Genomic DNA, 21,554 nt, shown 5'->3' on the forward strand with positions numbered 1-21,554 from the left:
AAAAACAGGGACTGAAATAATGATTTTTAAAATGACTAATTTATTTATTTATTTATTTTTTTTGAGAGAGAGAGAGAGCGGGGGAGGGGCAAAGGGAGAAGGAGACAAGTACACTCTGCACTGAGCTCAGAGCCCTATGTGGGGTTTGATCTCAGGACCCCGAGATTATGACGTGAGCTAAAATCAGAGTAGGATGGTTAACCGACTGAGCCACCCAGGTGCCCCAAATAATGATTTGTGCGTGTGTGTCACCCTTCTCCCCAGTGAAACTGAATTGTGTGTGACTGTATGTCCATTTGGCAGCATATAGTGGTGTGAATTGTGCACTGTGCAAGTCTATCAGCACAGCTTCCATTGTATATCTCTGAATTCCTCTTTTCCTCTTCAGCCATGGTTGTGTATCACACGATTTGGACAAGTACAAGTGACTGTTCATCATGTGACATTTAAGGGTTTGCTTTAACAAAAAACAAACATAAAACCATATATTGGGTTCCGTCCTGCAGTTAAAAAATATCACTCATCTTTTCCCAACCAGTTTGATATTTTCTAGTTTGATTCTAGTATCCTCATGTCTGGCTTAATTATTTATGGATATGGATTATACTCAACATTAATTATCATGAGATGTATTTCTCAGTTTCTGGTTTTGTCAGTAATTACTTCTTTTTTCTTGAGCCATTCATCTCTGGGCCCTTATGCCTCCATTCCTTCATTCTTGGTTTCTGTGATACTGTTGATTTGGTGTACAGAGATATGTTGGACAAATACCTTCCATGACCACGTCTATTTCGTCGCAACCATGGACAGTATTTTTTTAAGTTCTAAGCCTTCCAAAAGAACTCACCAAAGGATTTCATCATTTCATCTTTCTTTGGTGAGAGATTGAAACTTAAAACATCATCTATCGCAAGTGATAACATGACAGAGCAAATGATTTATTAGATAATAAAAAGAGTTCTCGTCCCAGAATATTTGCCTTTTGACTGTCCCAACTTAGTCTCAGTCCTCCTATGACACATTCTTGGGTGATTCTCTTCTTTTTCTGACACCTACCAAACCAAAGTGACTAAAAGCTAGTGTTCTTGGCCAGAAAAGAAAGAATTATATAAGCTTGGAGTTGAAAGGTCTTCAAATCTCATCCGGTCAAAGTAGTCAACACTCAGTAAATGAGCTTTCTTCTCCCTAGCTCTGAGTAGGGGTCATCCAACCTCGGTTTGGTCTCTCCTGTGAACAGGAACTGTCTATTTCTGATGCTGTCTTTGTGCCTTTGCAAGATAGGGCAAGTTAGAAGGATCTTCCTTGAAGGAAGCAAGTTGCCTCCCTCATGACCTCTGCTCTTCAGAAGGGCTATAGAACCAAGCTGGTATCACACACATCTTCCTTCCGTCCCTGTCCTGCGGTACCTGGGGCAAGTCTCAATTTGTTGGAGCTTCAGTTTCCGTGTGTGCGACAGTAGGGATCTCATTATGACATGTGCGTGATGGTACCTATTTCATTATTCCTTTAACAGGATTAGGACCGCGTCTAGCAGCCTGGTGCCCTGTAAATGTCAGTGGGTATCAACCCAAGCATGCTTCAGGAGGGTCGTGCAGTCGGGGCAGTGAGTCCAAGACCTGTTCCCCCTTTTCATCTTACTCTATAGGCAGCACCGCTTAATGGTTCTGAGGGTGAGGTCCATTGCTAGGCTACTGGGGCATAAATATGGGCCTGGTATTTACATTAGGGAGGACATATCTCATGGGTGCAGGGGAGTTTAAGTGAGTTAATCCGTGCGTGCGGCTTAGAGCCTTGCCAGGCACCAGAATTTATCCAGCACCTGCTCCAGATGAGGCTTTGGGGGCACACATATTAATGAGGCCAAGCGTTAGCCCCTGGGAAACTTACATTCGGGCGGGAAAAACAGGCTCAAACAAGGAAAATGTAGCAAATGATACCACCAGGATGCCAAGGAAACCGGAGGAAGCTCTTCTGTAGCTTAAGGTAGGGCAGTATCCCTCCCCTCCTATGCCAAGGTCAGGGCAAACCATGGCAACATCGCCACCCGCACAACAGAAAATCAGCCCTTCCCGGGAAAGAGATGGGGCTGGAGAGGCGTGGTGGGCGGCGGCTGGCATAAAGTGAAATTTCCTCTCCTCCTAAAATCAAACACCGGAGCGAGAAGAGAGGGCGCGTGCTCTCGGCAGGCTGTCCGCGAGGCGTGGGGGCGGGCCGGGGCGCGCTCGGGGTCCGGGAGGAGGGGAGGGATCGGAAGGGGAAGCGGGTCGGGCCAGGTGGGCGGGAGAGGAGGGGAGGGGTGCGGCGCGCTCAAGGGTGTCTGCCCGCGGGTGGCCGCAGCCGGGCGCTGGGGTGGGGGGGCCCTCCGCGGTCCTCCTTCGCTTCCCTCTGCCTCCTTCTCCTCCTCCTCCCCTCCCCCCTCCTCGCGGGCCCCTGGAAGAGGCAGGGCTGGAGCCCTGAGCAGCCGCCGCTCCTCCTCCCCGCAGGCCGGCGGATGAGTCAGCTGACGGCGGCGCCCCAGCCTCGCCGCGCCGCGCTCCGCGCTCCCCCGAAGTGGCTGCGAGCCGGCCGCCCACTTTCGGGGTTGGGGGACAGACAAAGTGATGTGCGCCTTCTAGAGCCGCGCCGAGCCGCCGCCGGAGCCGCTTCGCCGTGTCAACTTTCTCCCCCCACGTCTGCTCCCGACCCGGCCCGGAACCCGCCCCAGAGCCGCTTCGGGCGCGGGCGCCTGGGTGAGGGGTCGCCGGCCGTCCAGGATGGCTTCCAATTTTAATGACATAGTGAAGCAAGGGTACGTGCGGATCCGGAGCAGACGCCTGGGGGTAAGTATCGGTCCTTTCCCCGCAACCCCCTTTCCTTCTCCCCGTGCGTTCGATTGTCTCCATCCCCCGCCAGCATCCCCCGAGGCTGGCCCGAGAGTGCGCGGCCGCGCGCGGGCGGATTGCGCGGCGGCTTTCTCGGCCGAAAGCCACATCGCCTGCGGCTGCCCCTGTGAGGCCGGGTCGCGGTGTGTCACGGATCTATCTTTATCTCTCGGGTGACTTGGCTGTCTCATGGTGGCCGCGTGTTCGGCTTCAGGAGCCGCTGGAGCCCATCGCCTGGAAATAAATATTTCTCGGTAGCCAAGGGAGTCGGAGCCCAGAGACCCGGCTGGGGGTGCTGAGCCCGCCGGATGCCCCCGGTGCCCCTCTTCCCACTCGCCGCCAACTTAACTTTTCCAGGGGATGGATGGGAGGCTGGCTGAGAAGGAGGGCAGGCGCTCTCGCTGGGAACGAGGTCGGTGACCCTCTGACCCCAGGGAGAATTTGCTGCCAAGCGGAAGGTCTCTGCCGGCGTCCGGTCCTGGACGATGACCCGCGTCTGTCTCAGGTGTTGGCCAAGGCGGTGTGGGCTGGGCCTCGGGCCAGGCCAGCTTGGGGTGGAGACCCGAATCTGAATTTTCGTTGGTCCTTACCCGGGGTGCTGGATTTTTGTTGCTGTAATACACACTGGAAGCCCACTGCAAGATTCTTTGGGGTGGAATATAGCGCCTGGTGCAGAGCGGGCTCTCCCTAAATATGGACCACGAGGGACTTGTTGGGGAAAGAGGTTGGCACAGGGATGGCTCCTCTCTTAAAATTCCCTCTCTTTTGCCCCCTTTCCCTTTGCTCTGCCTTGATAGGACTTAAGAGAGAACTCATTTTGCTTCTCTTTGAGATTGAGTGATGAGGAAAGAATTCTCCAGAGACAGGGAGGATACTGGAATGATTTTTTGCTCCCCAGATTCCAACCTGTCTCATTTCCCTTTGTCTTATGTCAAATATTGTTGCTGTTTTTGTGTTTATTGGGTGTTTGGATGCTGGCATTGGGGCGCAGAAAGTTTACTTTAGTAATGTCTGAAATCATATCCCCAATGATGTTCAGTGGCCACATTGGGCTAGTTAGTTACAGTGATAAACTGAATGTCTTTCCCCACAAATACATGTCATTAGCACCTTTCTGTTCCTTGGTTTTTGTACTTTCTTATGTGTTAGATAATTTTACTGAAAATTGAAAAGAAATTTCAAAGTGCTAACCAGCGAGGGAGGATGAGAGGAAACATCTGTAATTATTAGAAACTCTTGCCTGATTTGTTTTGACCCTTTGCTTGCTTGCTTGCTTTTTTCCCCTGCTGGTTACCATGTTTCAGCAATTATGTCCCATGTTATTGTGAATGTATACATATATAATTAGGAAGAAATGTAACAGGATTTACCAGTGCCTATCGGCCCTGTGCAGGTTTCTTTGATCTTTTCTGCCATGCACATATTCTCACCAGGAGCAACTACTGTTAGGGTACTTACTTAACTTAGTGACTCATGCAAAGGGCAAGAAATTATAGGAGTTTTATGTTTATGATAACCTTAAGGGCCAGCTGAGTTGTTACCATTTTAAAGGGAGCACTAAAAACACCATTCTAATTTTAGATTTACTCCATCACCTCAGTTGAGGAAATTGATAAGAGACATCCATTCTGTGTTAGGGAGCATTCCAATAGGAGGAAGACATGCATTATTAATGCACAAAATGTGAATTATTCATAAGGATCAGGGTGTATGCCAAATTGTGACACGTGGTGATTTATTTGAAAGACTAGTTATCCTAACTTCCTAGTTTATGGTAATTGAGATTATTTTTCTATATTATTACAGCTGACATAATATGGTCCTATAAATATTGTGCCAATGTTTACACACAGATATTTGAAGCAGAAGGAAAGGAAATACAATTTAGTTTGTACTCATTTTATATTGTACATACTGTATATTGGATGCCAGAGAGCAGTCTCTTTTCTCAGGATTTCCTCATCTTGTCTGCGTTACTACTCAAGTAGATTTTAGAGTATCTACGGAATGACGCTTATTGCTCATGGAGAGAAAGGTCAAACATGTAATCAACAAAACCTGATTGTACTTATTAATAATTTATTAATACCAGTTTAGTTTTTAAAAGTCTTCTTATGATATAGTTGATTTATAAAATGAAAGAGGCTGATTACACAGTTGTCAGAAAACACTACAAACTGAAGTTTTCATGGAGGTCCCAAGTAATGAGGAAGAAGGCTTCAGGGAACGGTGTGGACCCTTTGTCCAAAGTGAGGAATGTCAGTGGTATTAATCCAGGCTGCAGAGAGCCTGAAGCAGCATGTGTCTTGTGTAAATCTCAGCCAGCGCTGGGGCATCACTTCTAGTTCAAAGTGGGCACTCTTACATGCTCGTTGGACTACAGGGTGATGTGTGACTTTGCCGTTCATAAGCCTCTTGAGGAACTACTATGACATAGTCATTTTATTAATGGAATCCAGACAAATATCTGTGGATTAGAACCATGTTTGGGAGGGTTTATAATTAAACAAGAAAACAACTTTTCATGGTAAGCAGCTGTTGTGCCAAGGAATGCTCCCTCAGACTTGGAAAAGGAGGAAAGAGCCATTTCTGCTTCTGTAACTCAGGACCTCCGTGACCTTGACCTCTCTCAGCCTCAGTCTCCTAATCTGTACAATGAACACTATTTCATGATGTTGGAAGTATTGACTAAGATCATAGCTGTGAGAATGTAATGAAAGCGTAGCATTGATTCTCATTGTGTTATTTGTTTGATGAAATCAAAGGTGAGTTAGGATTCGCTTAAGGATATGGGGATTATAAATCTCTTTATGTCCAGAAGTGTCCAATGGTATAAATGGTTTTTCAGATGTGGATGTTTTCATTGAGTGAAGTTTTTACAAATTCTGTACATTTCATTGATTTTACAGTGGGACACGAGACATTTTAAGACTATCTCCATTTGCATGAATGAAAGATAAATGGTCACTTTTAGTTGGGATCCTATATAGTTTAAGCTGATGAAGCAATCATTTTAATATAGACTTTTGTCTGTAAACATCAAAAGGCTTAATGACATTCAACTCCTTTAACTCAAAAGTCTCAGTGTCTTTACATCTGTGTTCTCCAGCTTAATCTCCGGTGGTTCCTGGAGGTCTCGAGCTGTGCCCTGGGTGCAGGGTTTGCTCAGCAATGTCTGTGCCACAATTTAGGGGGCTCTGGGAAGGGGGAAGGGAGCAATCGTCTACGGTTATCCGGCTAATCCACAGAAGGCACTAAGAATGCATTCTTAGAGGCATGGTGAATCAGGCGATTTGCACGTCATTAACCTGACTGAGTTTACATGGTGTCCTATAACTGTCCTCACTTGGTTTCTTTGCAACAGAGAGAATTTCCAATCAATAATTGCATGCTTCTGAGTTTAAACTCAGACCTGATCACCTCATCTACATGCAGTCTCTCGATTACTCACCTTAAATCACATCTTGATGCGTCTGTACACCAAGGGCCTCTTCTGTCCAGCCTGTCTCTCCCACCTGGACGTTTAGGAGTTTCATACTTAATGCATCCAAACACTTGGTTGTTTCCTCCAAACTACCTTCTCCTGGAGTCTGCATCTCCACCACTAGAGGTCCCTGCATTTTAGTTGCCCTGGTTAAAATTAACCAGGCAAGCAAAGGGATAGCAAGCAAACCTCTGTTGCACTTCAGTCTTCTCTTACCTCTCTCCCCACAACCAGTCCAGCACGACATCCTGTGGGCTGTGTTTTTGAAAATGCATCTACAATCTGTCTTTCATACTATCTGCCACTACCATCCTGGTCCAAGTCCCCATCATCTCCTTCCTGTAATGTTATAAAAATCTCCTCATTCGTCCCCCTGGCTGTTCAGACCACCAATGCCTTTCCATGCAATTCAGGGAAAAAGACTTAGATGGGCTCAGAGGCCCTTTGCTGACTCGGAACCTTTTCTCTTGCTGTTCCCTCTGGCTGGAATGCTGTTCCTCCACGTATCTCTTCCCAGCTGGCTCCCTCATCCCCTTCAGTCTTGCCTCAAACGCCACCTGCTCCCTGAGGCCTTCCAGATACTTAATTTTATTTCTTGCCTCCTCCTCCCCCATATCTTTTTCTGTTTCTCCTCCCCCATATCCCTTCCATTTCTTCTCTCTAGACTTATCACCCCCTCACATACTGGACTTTATTTTACATGGTGATTGCCTGTATCCCTCAAAGAGCACATGAGGCTCTGTGGGGCTCTGACTTCTCTATCTTTTAATTATAGCTGACTGCCAGTGCTGAAATCATGCCCAGCACTACATCGACAGTCTTCTTGATGAAGATTTCTTGAATGAATGAATGAATGAATGAATGAGTCACCTTGAACTGGTTTAAGAGCATACACTCTGACCTGAGACTGTTAAAATCCCAGGTCAGCAACGGGTTATATGGATTTTTGGTGAGTTCCTTAACATTTGTAAGCATCAGTCTTCTGTAAAACTAGGGAGATTCATAGAACCCAGCTTGTAGTTGGTCCTCATAAAGGGCTCCACACAACGCTTGACACAATGGAAACCTAATTCATATTTATTACTGCCCTTTCTCACTACCACGGCTGTTAGGGATGATGAGGCTTAGGTGGTTATTATGTTTATTTACTGCTTCTTCTGCAATAACTCTCATCCTTAAAGAACTTGCTGTTTCGTTGGGAAAACAGACTTAATACACGTGCAGTAATTAATGGATAAGCACAAATATTGCTTGACAGTGATGCTAAGTATAGAAGGAATATTTGCCTTTGTAAGATTTTTCATGATGCTTGGATACATGGAAAAGATCATCAGAGACAAAGAAACTCATCTCCATGAAATGTCAGTTTGAATGAGCTCATCAGGCTAGGAGGGATTTCTGTAAATTTGGGGGTCTTTCTCTTGGGTGCTAGAGAATGGATTTGCAAAACGGGTTAGTTAATGGCTGGAGTTTAGGCAGAAATATTTTCTCACTCCTTTGCTTCCCTGTTTGACCAGACCCAGTATGACAAGCAGCTACAATATTCCCTTCGGGGTTTTGGGATCTGTAGATGATCCACAGATGACCCACCGTTTTAATGACAAAGTTATAGTCGTAACATCGAAATTCAACCATTCAGGAAGCTACATGGAGCACTGTTTTTCCTCCTCAAGAAAAAGAGGCTTTGGGGATAACTTCGTGGTGGTGAAACTGATGATCACCTAGACTGAATACCCTGGCCTGTGTCCAGACCACTCAGCGTCTCGGCCCCACGTGAACTGACTCCTGTCCCTATGTCAGAAGTGCTTCACGGCGGGTATTTGCGTCATCCGCACAGGGTAGTCTGTGTGGATGTTCTGATGAGTGGTGCATAAAGCCCAGCTTTCATCGTCCTCATCCAAACTTAAGCAAAGAACGGCCGATTTAGTGACTTCATGTGTAGACATAGACCAGATTACTGATGGCATGATTGTCCCCACATCTGCCGTATTTTGCCCCACATCTGCTATATTTTTTTAGTCATATTCCTTGACTCGAAATATTTATTTCTTAAGTAGCTTTGTAATTCTTATGAGAAATCATGATCTTGGTTATTTTAAGAATTTAGTTTTCATTTGGGCTGTATTTGCTTTCATTTGTTTTATCGTTCACTAAATATTTATGGTGTGCATACTAGTACAAGATCAGGGTACACCACCTTAAACAAGACAGGTCCGATCACTGCCCTCAAGGGACTGATGGTCTGTTATTGGACTTGTATTGTTAACATGAGATTAATATGTTCACTGTACTTAAGGATGAATTAGTCTGAGTAACAGATGAAATACTGAAGTGCAAAGATCTCTGCAGAAGCCGCCCTGTTCCGTTTTTGTGAAATGAGGAAGGTCAAATTTGATTTTCCTCTTAACTCCAGGAATTTGATTCCAGTTGGGTGGAAGTTAAGCCTTTGGAGAGTCTAAGCCGGGAAGAGATTATGATGCCTCCTTCCTGCAACCTCTGTTCCTTTGAAACTCAAAATGAAATTGTGAGTTTAGAAATGCCACAGATATGTGTGAATGTTGAAGTTTTAAAATAGCTTCTTTCTAGGATGCAGATGGCTAAATTTTGAGTAAGTATCTGGAAGCTGATCTTTGCCAAGCAGTAGGGGGGCTGTCTTTATTTTACTAGTGTTCTGTGTCTTTCTTCACGCCCTGGTTCCCAGAGAACACAAATGTTAGCTTGTGTGTATTATGCTCTTGTGTGGAGTCCTTTAAGTAGGTTCTTGGAATAGAATGCAGGTGAACATTCTGGAGTGACGCTTTATAGCTTTTATCAGATTCCTGGTGATTTCCAGACCACCCTGCCCCCAGGCCTCTCACCTCCCACCCCCTCCAACTTCTGAAAGATTAAGAACCACTGTCTCATTTAAATTTTTTTTTTTTATTTTTAGATGATACATGCAGTTGTAAAAAATAATGCAGAAAGATCTCTCATACCCAGTTCCTCCCAGTGGCAATATTCAAGTATATACTATAGTATTGCAACCAAGATACCGACATTGGTACAGTCAAGAGAAAGAACATTCCCTCACCACAAGGTCCTTCTTGTTTTTTTATAGCTTCCCCTACTGCTCCTCCTCCCACAGCCCTAAAGCCCTGACAACCACTAATCTGTTTTCCATTTCTATAATTTTATCATTTTGAGAATATTATACAAATGGAACCATATGGCATGTAACCTTTTGAGATTTGGGTTTTCTTTTTTCCTTTTTTTTTTACTCAGCATGATTCTCTGGAATTGTTGTGTTTTGTTTTGGGTATCGTGGTTCATTCCTTCATGTCCCATGGAATGGACGGACCATAGTTTGCTTAGCCATTCATCTATTGAAGAACATTTAGGGTGGTTTCCATTTTGGGGCTGTTACAGAAAAAGCTGATATAAATGTTTGTGTACAGATCTTTGTAGGAATATAGGTTTACATACCTTCTAGATAAATGCCCAGGAATGCCACTGTTGGGTGGTATTGGTATTTGCATGTCTAATTTTTTAAAGAAACTGCCCAACTGCTTTTCCTAGTCTTTGTACTGTTTTATGTTCACACCAGCAACATAGAATCCGGTTTCTCTGTGATCCTGCCACCATTTCATGTTGTCACCAGGTTTTGGTGTCCCTACTGTTTTTTATTTTAGACATTCTGATATATGTGTGGGATAGCTCATTGTGGTTTTGATTTATATTTTTGTAATGGGTAGCGACGTTGAGCTTCTTTTCATGTCCTATTTGCCAACTGGATATACAGTTTGATAAAATGTCTGTTCATGTCTTTTGCCCATTTTCTAATTGGGTTGTTTGTTTTTTGACTGTTGAGTTTAAATGTTCTTTATATATTCTAGGTATCAATCCTTTCAGACATGTGGTTCTTAAATGTTTCCACTCAGTAGGTAGCTTGTCTTTCCTACCTTCTCAACAAAGTCTTTCGCAGAACAAAGGTTTTTAATTGTGATGAAATCCAGTTTATTCCTTTCTTGCTTTTGTGGATCATGCTTTTGGTACTAACACTTTGCCCGGCTCAAGATCCCCAATGATTTTTTTCTAGATGTTTTAGAGTATTACCTTTTACATTTAAGCCCATGATCCATTTTGAGTTAATTTTTGTGTAAGTTGCACATTTAAGTGTAGATTCATTTTTTGCCTGTGGATGGCCAGTTGTTGCAGCATGCTTTGTGGAAAAGTCTTTTCTCCATTGAGCATATTTATGTGTTTTTATTCTTGAGTCATTTATCCTGGTCCATTGCTTTGTATGCCCATATATATATAGCGGTATGTCTATATATGTCTATATGTACAGCAATACAATAATCTTGAAACAGGGTAGACTAATTCTTCCCACTTTATTTACTCTTTTTCAAAATTATTTTAGGTATTGTAGTTCCTTTGCCTTTTGATATGGAATTTAGAATAATTTTGACTGTAACTACCACAGATATTGCTGGGACACGCTCCCTCCCTCCCTTCCTCCTTTTCTTCTTTTCTTCCTTCCTTTCTGACTTTCATAACTGAATTGATGCAAGATTTTTTTCCATGGTGGAAGTAGCGTACATTTGAAACTGACACTCCTGCTTGGATCTCAACTTGGCCACTTACTGATTCTATGGCTTGAGAAAATTGCTTATTCTTTCTGATATTTTTCTTCATCATGTACAGAAATGAGGATAGTAATATACTTCTCACAAAAGATAAGTATATCAAACTCTTAATCCTGCGCCTGACTCATAGGAACTTAATGAATGCTGATAATGTTTTTTTATTTTTTTTATTATTGAAAGATTGAGGTGATATTTGTTGTTCTTTGTCTATAAGAACAATAAACCAGTAAAAATAAATTCACTCATCTCAGCAGAAGAGTCACGGTGTTGGTAATGAAAAACAGAAGGCATTTAACTTCCCTCTTGCTGTTAACTTTAGTAATACATTTTTATAACATTGGACTCATTTAGGAATTACTCCTGAAACACTATGTTAGAAAATATAGAATTGGCCCAAACAGCAGACCTTTGATTCAAAGACTGATCACAGTATTTTTTGTCTACCAACTCTAATAGTGGCCCTCAAACCTGGGAATTATGTATCTTGAGAGAAAGCAATTATTAGGGTAGTCAGTAACATTGAATCACAAGATAAGAAAAATGTTACTTCTTAATCAACTTGTTTCAAAGAACAGATGCCTTGAAGTCCTTTTACTTTTAAAATTTTATTTATTTTATTTTTGTTTTTATTTTTAAAAGATTTTATTTTACACAATCTCTGTACCCAACATAGGGCTCGAACTTACAACCCTGAGATCAAGAGTTGCATGCTCTACCAACTGAGCCAGCCAGGCACTCCCTGAAGGCCTTTAAATAGGGAGAACACTGTACTTAGTTGCAGAGGCTTCGGGTAACAGTCCTATGCTTTATTGTATTCATTAACTTTACATTGCATTAAATTTTACATTTACCTTCAAGTGATATTGGTTTTCCATTTAAGGTAAAAATGTGTAGCTTCCTCTTTAAATAAGCTTATTTAATTTAAAAAGTAAAGTTGTTTAATGGATCGCTAACTCATAGTGCAAGCATACCACAGAGTAGCAAAAATTAGGAAGGTAAGGGCTCCTGGGTGGCTCAGTTGGTTAAACTTCTGCCTTTGGCTCAGATCATGATCTCAGGGTCCTGGGATTGAGTCCCACGTCCCTGCTCAACAGGGAGTCTGCTTCTTCCTCTCTCTCTGTCTGCTGCTCCCCCTGCTTGTGTTCGATCTCTCTCTCTCTCTTTCTCTCGCTGTCAAGTAAATAAAGACAATCTTAAAAAAAAGTATGAAGGTAGGTAGTGGAACTCAGTATGGCACAAATCCAAATGTCGGCCTATGCATGACTGAGCTTGGGAGACTCAATGAAGATTGTACTTTTCTTAAGTAGGTTCCTCAACCCTTACATGTAAAACTTATACTGGCCATATTGCTTGATTCTATACAAATACTTAAAAAATTGGTTCCTAAGAAAAAATATCCCAGGTACTCAACACACCCTCTTTAAAAAGTTCCATCTGATATCTCCATAATGTTATATGTTGCTTCTCACCCTAAAACCTCCACAATTTTATCTCAAATTTGCCTAAACCTTTATTTTGTCTTTTCTTCACTCATGTTTGCAGTGAATACTTTAGTGGTTAACAGAAAGAAAATAAGTCTGTCTTATGAATGGGCTAACTCAAATTAAAGCACTGGTTGAGCTTTTCCTTAATACAAGTTTCACTACTTAGGAAAGCAATTAGATCCTTAAAATGCATTTTATTATCTTAAAGTCACACATTAACTCAATAAAAGAAATTTATTTTAAAAACCTTCAAGAAATCATACCTCTCTGAATCCCCTAGCAAAACTGACTCTTCATCTGAACAATTTCTTTAGGGCTCCAGGTTTCCATCTCATGGACTAATCTGCAAAAGAACCACTTTTTAAGCCCAAGTTGTATTATACCAACATTGACCCCAGATCTAGGTGTTACGAAACTGGGCTAGTTCTCAACATCCATGAATTCAGATGGAAAATGTGGTGTGAAGTGAAGTTTGAAAGGAACATTTCTGGGGGAGTTTGCCCTGAGAGGTCTTCATCGGTTTGAATAGATCTCCATTAATGGCTCCTCTTTTCTCTGAATTTCTCCTGCATGACTCTCTCTTGGTCTCCAGTTAAAATCTGCCTCAGAACAACCTGCCAGGACCACCGCATCTAAAAAGTCTTTTTCTCACATCCCTCTAGAGCATCCTTCTAATTTAAGAGTATGAATAGGTTTTTAAAGATTTTCTTAACTTTTGTGCCGGATACTTTTCTTCATAGTGTTTTTGTAGGTTATTTCTTCTCCTTCTAGGGTTTAAGTTTTAGGAGGCCAAAGACCTTAGCTACCTAGTTCACTCTGTATCCCTCCGCTCTCTGCCCATAGTAAGTGTTCAATATTTGCTGACCAAATGAATGAGTGATTTTGCTGCAGATCAGAATAATAGAATGAGATATTCACATTATATCCCACTTAATTTTTTTGTAGATTTTGTGCTGGAGTGGCAGAATGTTCTAGAATTTCTCATAATTGCTATTGGTATTTAACCTGCAAAGTCAGTATCAGGGAATATAGCAATTAATGCTGGAGGTTTAGACTGACCCCCTTAAAATTAAATCTTACTTGGTTTCTTCTTGTGGTAGGCAATATGTATATTGGATTCAGATTTGAAAGTACAAAGTTTGTACATTGAACAGTAAGATTTCCTTTGAACTTTGTTCCCAGGAATCTAGTTCCCAGAAGCAACCACTGTGAATATTCCAGAATAGTCTAGGTATAGCTAGTTTTGTATGTGCATGTGTGCGATATATAATTACATCTCTTCTGTGCTGTGGGTTTCTTATTCAGTAATATATCATGCTTTTCAATTATTAGACAGGATTCCAGTGTATAAATAAATTCTGTCCATTTATTTAATTACTCATTCTGCTTTCCTTTCTCCCTTTCATCTGTTATTAAAGATGAGCATGAAGAAGGTGTTTTGTGCCCATTTTACAGATCACAAGACTGAGTGCCTGAGGGGGTGAGTTTTTGTTCAAGTCACATAGCTGGTATACAGCAGAGCCCAAGTTTGAGTCCTAGCTGCCTGTCTGTTGTGGAACAGTTGAGCAATTTTTCTTCCCTGTGACAGGCAGTGCCACAGATGACCCCTCCTTCCACCAGGGGGGAGCATACTGGTAAATGAGTTCCTAGAAGTGGGACTCAGTGTCCAAAGTGTATTTACACATAAAGCTTTATTGAAGTTGTCCTGCCATCTATGAGAATGCCTGGTTCTTCTAATCTTGCAAAAGTATGCTTTGAGAGCTTTTTCAAGGTTTTGCTAATCTAGCGGGTGAAAGATGGACCCATTTGTGTACGGATTTTCTCCAGTCTGAGGTTGAGTTCTTGGCAGTTTTGTAATTAGAATCTTTTCAGTTTTGTCGTCTTTTTTTCTTTTAGGGTAATATTCATCTTAAGTAGTTATTACTAGGATTTAGTAAGGAAGCAAGGATTTGCTTTATTAGATAAGCACCTTCGTGGTACAGGCTATGCAGAAATCTTTCACATAGAAGATACAGTAAATCATATGTTTACTGTGACTGTGTTAATTTTTATTCTAAAAATAGAATTATAAAATTGAAAATTTGACCAGTATCTATTGGGTAACAAGATGTTTACTGAATCAAATAAATAAATATCGACTAATACAGCCTGTATATATTGATTAATGCAGCTGATATCTTTATTAACCTGGTCATATTAACCTGTAAGATCCTTCAAGTGGGTCTGGCTGGGAGGCAGGATGAGATAGCTAGATGCAATTTCTGAATATTCCATTTATGTGGAATATTAATATCCTAGTTATTAAGAACCACAAGTCCTTGCTTAGTGTGGTATCTTGAACTTCTCTTCATCTTTTTTTTTTTTAAGATTTATTTATTTTATTTTAGAGAGAGAGCACGAGCAGGGGGAGGGGACAGAGAGAGAGGGAGACAAGGTCACTCCTACTGAGCGCAGAGTCCAATGCAGGGCTCCATCCCAGGATCCAGAGATCAGGACCTGAGCTGAAACCAAGAGTTGGAAGCTTCCCTGACTGAGCCACCCAGGTGCCCCATCTTCTCTTTTCTTCTTTCTCTTTGTCATGCAAGTCTTGTGCTCTTACTGCTTCCTTCCATCTGTGATGTCCTTCCCGGAGGGAGTGGCTGGCCCTCACTTCATCATCAGCTTAGAAGTCACCTCCCCAGGGAACATTGACCATCCAGTTGTGGGTGTCCCCCCCCCCCCCCAGGGTATTTTCCGTCTCATCTCCTTTTTGTTTCATCCAGAATCACATTCCTCACAACTGTAAGGATCTTTTAGATTACTCACTTCTTTATCTCTCATTTTTTTCCCACTTACCTCTAAACATCAAGAAGATAAAATCATCAGTTGTGTTAATGGCAGAGTTCTCCATGGCTCAAATAGTGTCTGGGCACACAGCGCCCAGGTCAGTAGGGTGTCAGCCAACATGTAGGTACAAATGAAACTCTGAAACAGCATTTGGCATATTAAATTGTGAAGCAGACAATAACCCTACAGATAATGTATGTATGTATTTATAAATACCAAGAAACTCCAAGAGTTCTGTGGCGTTCCCTTGCATGATTTTTGGTTGTAGCCATTTTTCAGGATCCAGTTTATAGTCAGTGCAGGCCAGGCATGTGGAGAAGAAAAATCTGGCTGGCATTAAAAAAAAAAAAGGCTTTTCTTTTGCTCTGTCCTAGTGCTGCCGGCCATCTGCTGTGACCAGAGCTTGTCACTGAATTTCTCACACCTCAGCTTCCATTGCAGCAAAATGGAAGTATTCATGTCTGACCTTTCTGTCTCACCACCTGTCCACCTCTGAGCCAGAGTGCAGTTGTGGGTGGAAAGAACACGCCCAAGCACATGAAACATTCTTTTTCATCCCAGACAGGTCTTCCCAGGGCCCCCTATGTGGAAAAATAGAAGAGAAAACTTAGATTCCATTGTGCTGTTTGGGTCAGACCCAGGACAAAACCAGATAACTTTGTAAATCTATTATTTACCTTGAATTTCAAAAGACAGAGTTGACTATCTAGTAAAAAAGAAAAAAGAAAAGAAAAAAAGAAGGGAGGGAGGAAGGAAGGGAATCCACTTTAGCTACAACAAAAGATTGCTTTTATAATAATCTATCTCTCTGTGTGTGTATTTATCAGTTCTTTTAAACTAGTGTTTTACATTACACGTACATGGCAAATAAATAGAACAATGCAAAAAAGAACAGAGTGAAGAGGCAGTTTCTCTCCTACCCCATGCTTGTCTCACTTCCCAGGCATACCATTCTGGGCAGATACTTGTCTATTTTTGTAGAGATATGTGTGCATAGACATACATAAAAATGCAGGTGTTTTTGTATAGTTCATTTTGTACATATGGGTTCATATTTAATATTGTTGTATACCCTGTCGATTTTCTTCTAATTTATGTTGGAGCACTTTTCAACACCTTTTATGGATGCCCATTGTTCATTTATTTGGCTGTTTCACAATTTCTTTCGTTAACACTATTAATGGATACTTGAAGGTAACGTCTCGTTTTGGCTAATTAAACGGTAAAGCAGGGTTCATCCTTGTGCATACCTGTATGCATACACAAAACTGTATTTCTAAGTTAAATCAAAAAAGGAGTTTCTCTTACAAAGTGGTGTGCGTCACAGTTTTGATAAATAGAGCCAATTTTCCTTGAAAGAGATTGTACCAGGTATGTTCCCACTGAGAGTGGTCAGGAGTTCAGTACTTGATTCTGCCAGTCCTAAAGTGTGTGTGTATCTGTGAGAGCGTGTGTGTGTGTAACTCTTGAAGGGTATTCTCTTGCCTCCATTCCTCGGCTCAGTCCTCCACTCCCCAAATCTATTCTGCTTACTGGAAATCGATCACCTAAAAAAATATCAAACCTAATCCTACCCTAATTCTCTTTTAAAATATTCTCAGATGCCTTCCCCTTACACATAATTATTCTGTAATGTACTCAAGACACTCTGTGATCTAGAGCCTGCCGTAGCTCATACCACCCATATCAGTGCACCCCCAAATCAGTGCTCAAGGCGACTATGCCATTTCTTTTTTTTTTTTTTTTTTAGTTTTGTTTTTTTTTATTTGACAGAGAGAGAGGTCACAAGTAGGCAGAGAGGCAGGCAGAGAGAGAGGGAGAAACAGGCTCCCCACTGAGCAGAGAGTCTGATGCGGGGCTCGATCCCAAGACCCTGAGATCATGACCTGAGCCGAAGGCAGAGGCCTAAACCGCTGAGCCACCCAGGAGCCCCGACTATGCCATTTCTAGTTCCTTCACTGTCCAGGCTTTTTCCTTCATTACTATCCATATGCCTGCTGTTTCATTGATTAGAAAGTTCTTCCTCTTCCTTTTACTTTCTCTACTTTTTTCTCACCCCGAAAATCCCAACTGGGATGTCCTTGATTTGGAGATGCTTTCCCCAACACTATAACACCATCCCCCATCTCAGTGGTGGGAGGTACCGCTTGCCACATGTATCCTGTTACATTTAAATTAATTGAAATCCAATAAAATTTTAAAAAATTAAGTCTCCTAGTTAGACCAGCCAAATTTTAAGTGTTCAATAGCCAGACTTCTTTAGTGGTTACCATCTTGGACAGTACAGATTGAGAATATTTCCATTGTTATAGAGAATTCTTTTGGACAGTGCTGTTTTGAGAATATTGTTTTAATGATGGTACCCTCACTAGTCTGTGAGCTCCATAAGGGCACAGCTTGTCCTTGTCTGGGTCCTTGCTTTTTCCCATTACAGAGGTTCTATTAACTGGTGAATGAATGGAAGAGTGAGTGAGTGGCTCTTTATTAGGCTTCACTGATCAGTAGACCTTCTGGGAAGGAGCCGAATCCTCCATGCCTTTACCCAAGTCCCCTTCACAATCCAGTTAGGAGCTTTAGCGGGACCCTAGTTCTTATACCATCATGATCCAGGAGGATTTGAACTTTGCCATTGGGCCTGACTTCAGCATCCATTTCCTAACTGTCAAAAGGTTGCCCAGGATTGGGTTAGACTTGTGCAGTGGGCATCTTAGTGGGCCTCCCAGATCTTCCTTCTCACCCCTCCACCCCCACTTAGAACTGAAGCCTTTCTTTCTCCAGCTGGGAGTGCTCAGAGTGGTTTAGAGTGACAACTTGCAGCTATGGCCCCTCCTTCTCCCAAAGAGAGCTTCATGGCCAAAAGCCACACCTCCTTCCATGGGGCACAGCCCACACCCAAGACCTTCCCCATTTGGGATGACTCTGAGTGGGTGATGGATCTTCAGAGGACATTGCAGAGAGTGGGTCAGAGTTGACATGCCTCCTTGACTCCCTCCTAGGTGTTGCTCTTGAAAGCCCTTCTCACTGAACTTCCAGAATTCAGATCTCCTTAGAATCTGCTTCCCAGGAAACTCAACTTGCAACAATCTGATTTCTAATTAAAAATCTGCAGCTCAGCCTTCCAAAGAAGGATCCGTGATCTTCTGTAATATGTTTTTGCTTGATTTGTTGGCCCACGGATTCTGATTTTTACCTTTTGTTCTCAAAACTAAAATGATTCGTTAATTTAATTTTCATAAAAAGTTTGGTGGCCTATTTTATTTATTAGGTTGTTAAAATGGTCCAGTCTATTCAGTAGAATCATCTGATAAATGAATTTAAAAAATACCTTAGCCACTTTATTACATTGAATCTGGATTCCATAAATTATTAGTATCAGCCTTGATCTTTTTTGTTTTTTGGAGGAGGAAGCTCCAAAGAAACAGTAGGCAAGATTTATATGCATATTACTTTAGCATTTCTTGCCTGAAAGTCTTGATTTCAGTCCTTTTTCCTGCATACCTGTTCACACTGTCATAAAAGGGGAGTGCTGGTTATAGCTTTGTAGCCAGAGGGAAGATAAATGCTTTGTCTGTGGGTTTGATTCTACTTTATTCCTGAACAGGGCACTTGGCCATCATGTAGCCCACTCACTGAGAGGAGACAATTTGATTTTTCTTCATAGCTGTCAATTTCATTGGGCAACTGTGAATTTCTGGGGAACATTTGTAAAATAGATGGAGTTACAGAAGATATGCTGACTGGCAGATGTTTCGAGATTGATTAAAGATTTAGAAAGAAGTACATTTCCCCAGGCTGCTGGGCTCCCTTTTAATGAGATTGACAGTTTTACACATGGGGCTGAAAAAGTTCTTTATCATACAGAAATACATTTCTAAAGTTAAATCCACTTGAGAGAGATGGATACAGGGTAAAGTGTGTGTGAAGAAGATTGGACATTTTACTGGTGTTTAACTTTGAAGCTTATTTTCTAGAGAAAGATGGAGTCGAATATTTCAAAGATGAAGAAATCCTTTCGTTAGACTAATTGCTCTAAAATTAACTCAAAGTGTGGGGCAGCTTTCCACGAGTTCAGGTCATGCATTCCAGGGAACTTGTAACCGTGATTTTAGATAGGCTTTAGGCACATGGAGATAAAAATTAGCAATTTTCGTTTCATCTTCCAAAGGTTCAAGCTGAAAAAGGCATTGGCATATTGGTTGGAAAAATGACTAATAAGGAGACTTTAAGAGTTATTAAAAAAATATTTCTTACTATTCTCTGACCTAGAGAGACATGCAAGCGAAGGTTATACTAAATATAATATATAAAAAGGATAACGTCTTCAAGTTTTGATACTAGAGGATAGAGAAAGAGCCAGAATAAATGGACATCCATAATGAAAACAATTTGATACTGACTTTTCTGATCCTTGTATTTTACTGATGGGGAAACTGAGGCCCTGAGAGATTTCATGACTTCTCCAGAGCTCTGGCCCCTCAGGAACTTACCTGTGAGTCTACTACCTGGGGGCTAAGAGCATAAACCTCGGTGACAGGTGGCAGACAGATCTTTCTAGGCCTCTGACTTACTGTAATTTTGTTTATGTTTCTTAATCTCTCTTAATTTGTTCTCTCAGTTAATTGGTGTCAATAATTAGGGTGCCTGTCTCATAGGGGTGTGTGAAAATTACATAAAATAATTGATGAAGTGGATTTCATAGCTTGTAGGTTACTTTGAAAAGCAGATTTTGAAGTTGGAGAGCTAGACTGCTTTGTTCCCATGGGTTCATAAACCACGCCCTCTGCCAGGAGCATCGTGGGTGCTTAGTGAATCAAGGAGTAAACACCAAACACCAAAATATGAAGAGGCTGCTACTTGGAATGACCAAGGCTAAACTTGTGATCCAATTAAAATGTTAATTTAAATAGTCTTGCATTTGAAGGACATACTGGTATTTTACTCTTTGAATTTGTATTTCCAAACTCTTATAACTAATTGTGAAATCATGTAATTGAGGTGTTGGTAGAGGCAGGAGTGGGCAGTTCAAAGGTGGTGTAATCTGTTGTAAAGGGAAAAATTGCCCGCTGAAAATTGGAAGCCTTCAAGTTTTGCTCTGTTCTGCTTTACCCCATTGTTGTACCTTCTGGAAGACTGTCCTGATACCTTGTGGTGTATGAGAAAAAGCAAATGGCAGAAAAAAAAAAAAGAAAGAAAAATTTTGGTGCACATGTATTCACAGAATATATTACTGTGTGGGCATAGAAAAATGAAGAAAGGAATGGTTTCTGGTAGTAACTATTAAAAATGTAACCGTGCTGGGGCGCCTGGGTGGCTCAGTGGGTCAAAACCTCTGCCTTTGGCTCAGGTCATAATCTCGGAGTCCTGGGGTCGAGCCCCGCATCGGGCTCTCTGCTCAGAGGGGAGCCTGCTTCCTCCTCTATCTCTGCCTGCCTCTCCGCCTACTTGTGATCTCTTGTCTGTCAAATAAATAAATAAAATTAAAAAATATATATATAACTGTGCTTTCCTGTAACAAGTGGGACCAGTGCAGGTAAGGCGAGGTGGGTGGTCATCTGCTTTTTACTCTTACGCTTTTCAACTTCTTTATTTATCTATTTGCTTATGTATTTTTATGATGCACATTCATATCTTTTGTAGTATAACAAAAACAAATATTGTGATCCTAATTGGCTAGAGATAAAGAACAAAGAACATTGGTTGGGAGATGAGACTCTTTGTGAATTCATTTTATTTAAAAATATATTGAAAGTGCATCTTTATACAAGGGCATATACTTACATATTGTGTTGTCCTAAAAGATATCATCCAATAATGGCACTGACCTTTTCTCTCATGCAGCTGTTGGGACTTCGGATAGCAATGGATCATGTTCATTCATACATAAAGCCATGCATTTGTCACTTCGACTGTGTATTTTCCTTTGCAAGAGAGCTAGCTAGGCAACGGGACCTCCTGCACCTTAGCGTAATTATTATGGCTTGTCAGAAACATTATAAGACATCTTCCCAATTAGAATGAAATATACTTTCCTTTAGTGATCATTATGTTGTCTTAATTAAGAGCCTGGATAGCTCAGGGCTTCAGCCATATCTCACTCGCTGTGGTAAATTTGAGGATTAAGTGGTGTTTTTACATACTATATAATCAGAGGAACAATAGCAGCTCTAGCCAGTCAAGAGAGAAAGACGGGACTGGGTTCTTATGCGCACATATTTCAAGATGGCTGATTTGGTAGTGAGAGACAGTGGCCAGACTGAGAAAATGGGAAAAGGAG

At 41.7% G+C, this 21,554-nt stretch overlaps 1 protein-coding gene across 3 annotated transcripts in view; it reads left to right on the top strand.

Annotated features, from left to right (window-relative positions):
• Positions 1 to 1,965: 1,965 nt before the first annotated feature.
• DOK5 (docking protein 5) overlaps positions 1,966 to 21,554 on the top strand; it is a 164,002-nt gene continuing 144,413 nt past the window's right edge. For 2 of the 3 annotated variants that reach the window (XM_045981177.1, XM_045981179.1), the window contains exon 1: positions 2,367 to 2,819. In XM_045981177.1, the coding sequence (XP_045837133.1) occupies positions 2,754 to 2,819 (66 nt within the window). In that variant the 5' untranslated portion in view covers positions 2,367 to 2,753. Of the gene's footprint in view, positions 1,984 to 2,366; positions 2,820 to 21,554 lie in introns of those variants that run through there. The other variant, XM_045981178.1, reaches the window with a different exon arrangement.

Source organism: Meles meles, chromosome 16 (genome assembly GCF_922984935.1).
Source record: "Meles meles chromosome 16, mMelMel3.1 paternal haplotype, whole genome shotgun sequence".
Taxonomy (NCBI): Eukaryota; Metazoa; Chordata; class Mammalia; order Carnivora; family Mustelidae; genus Meles; species Meles meles.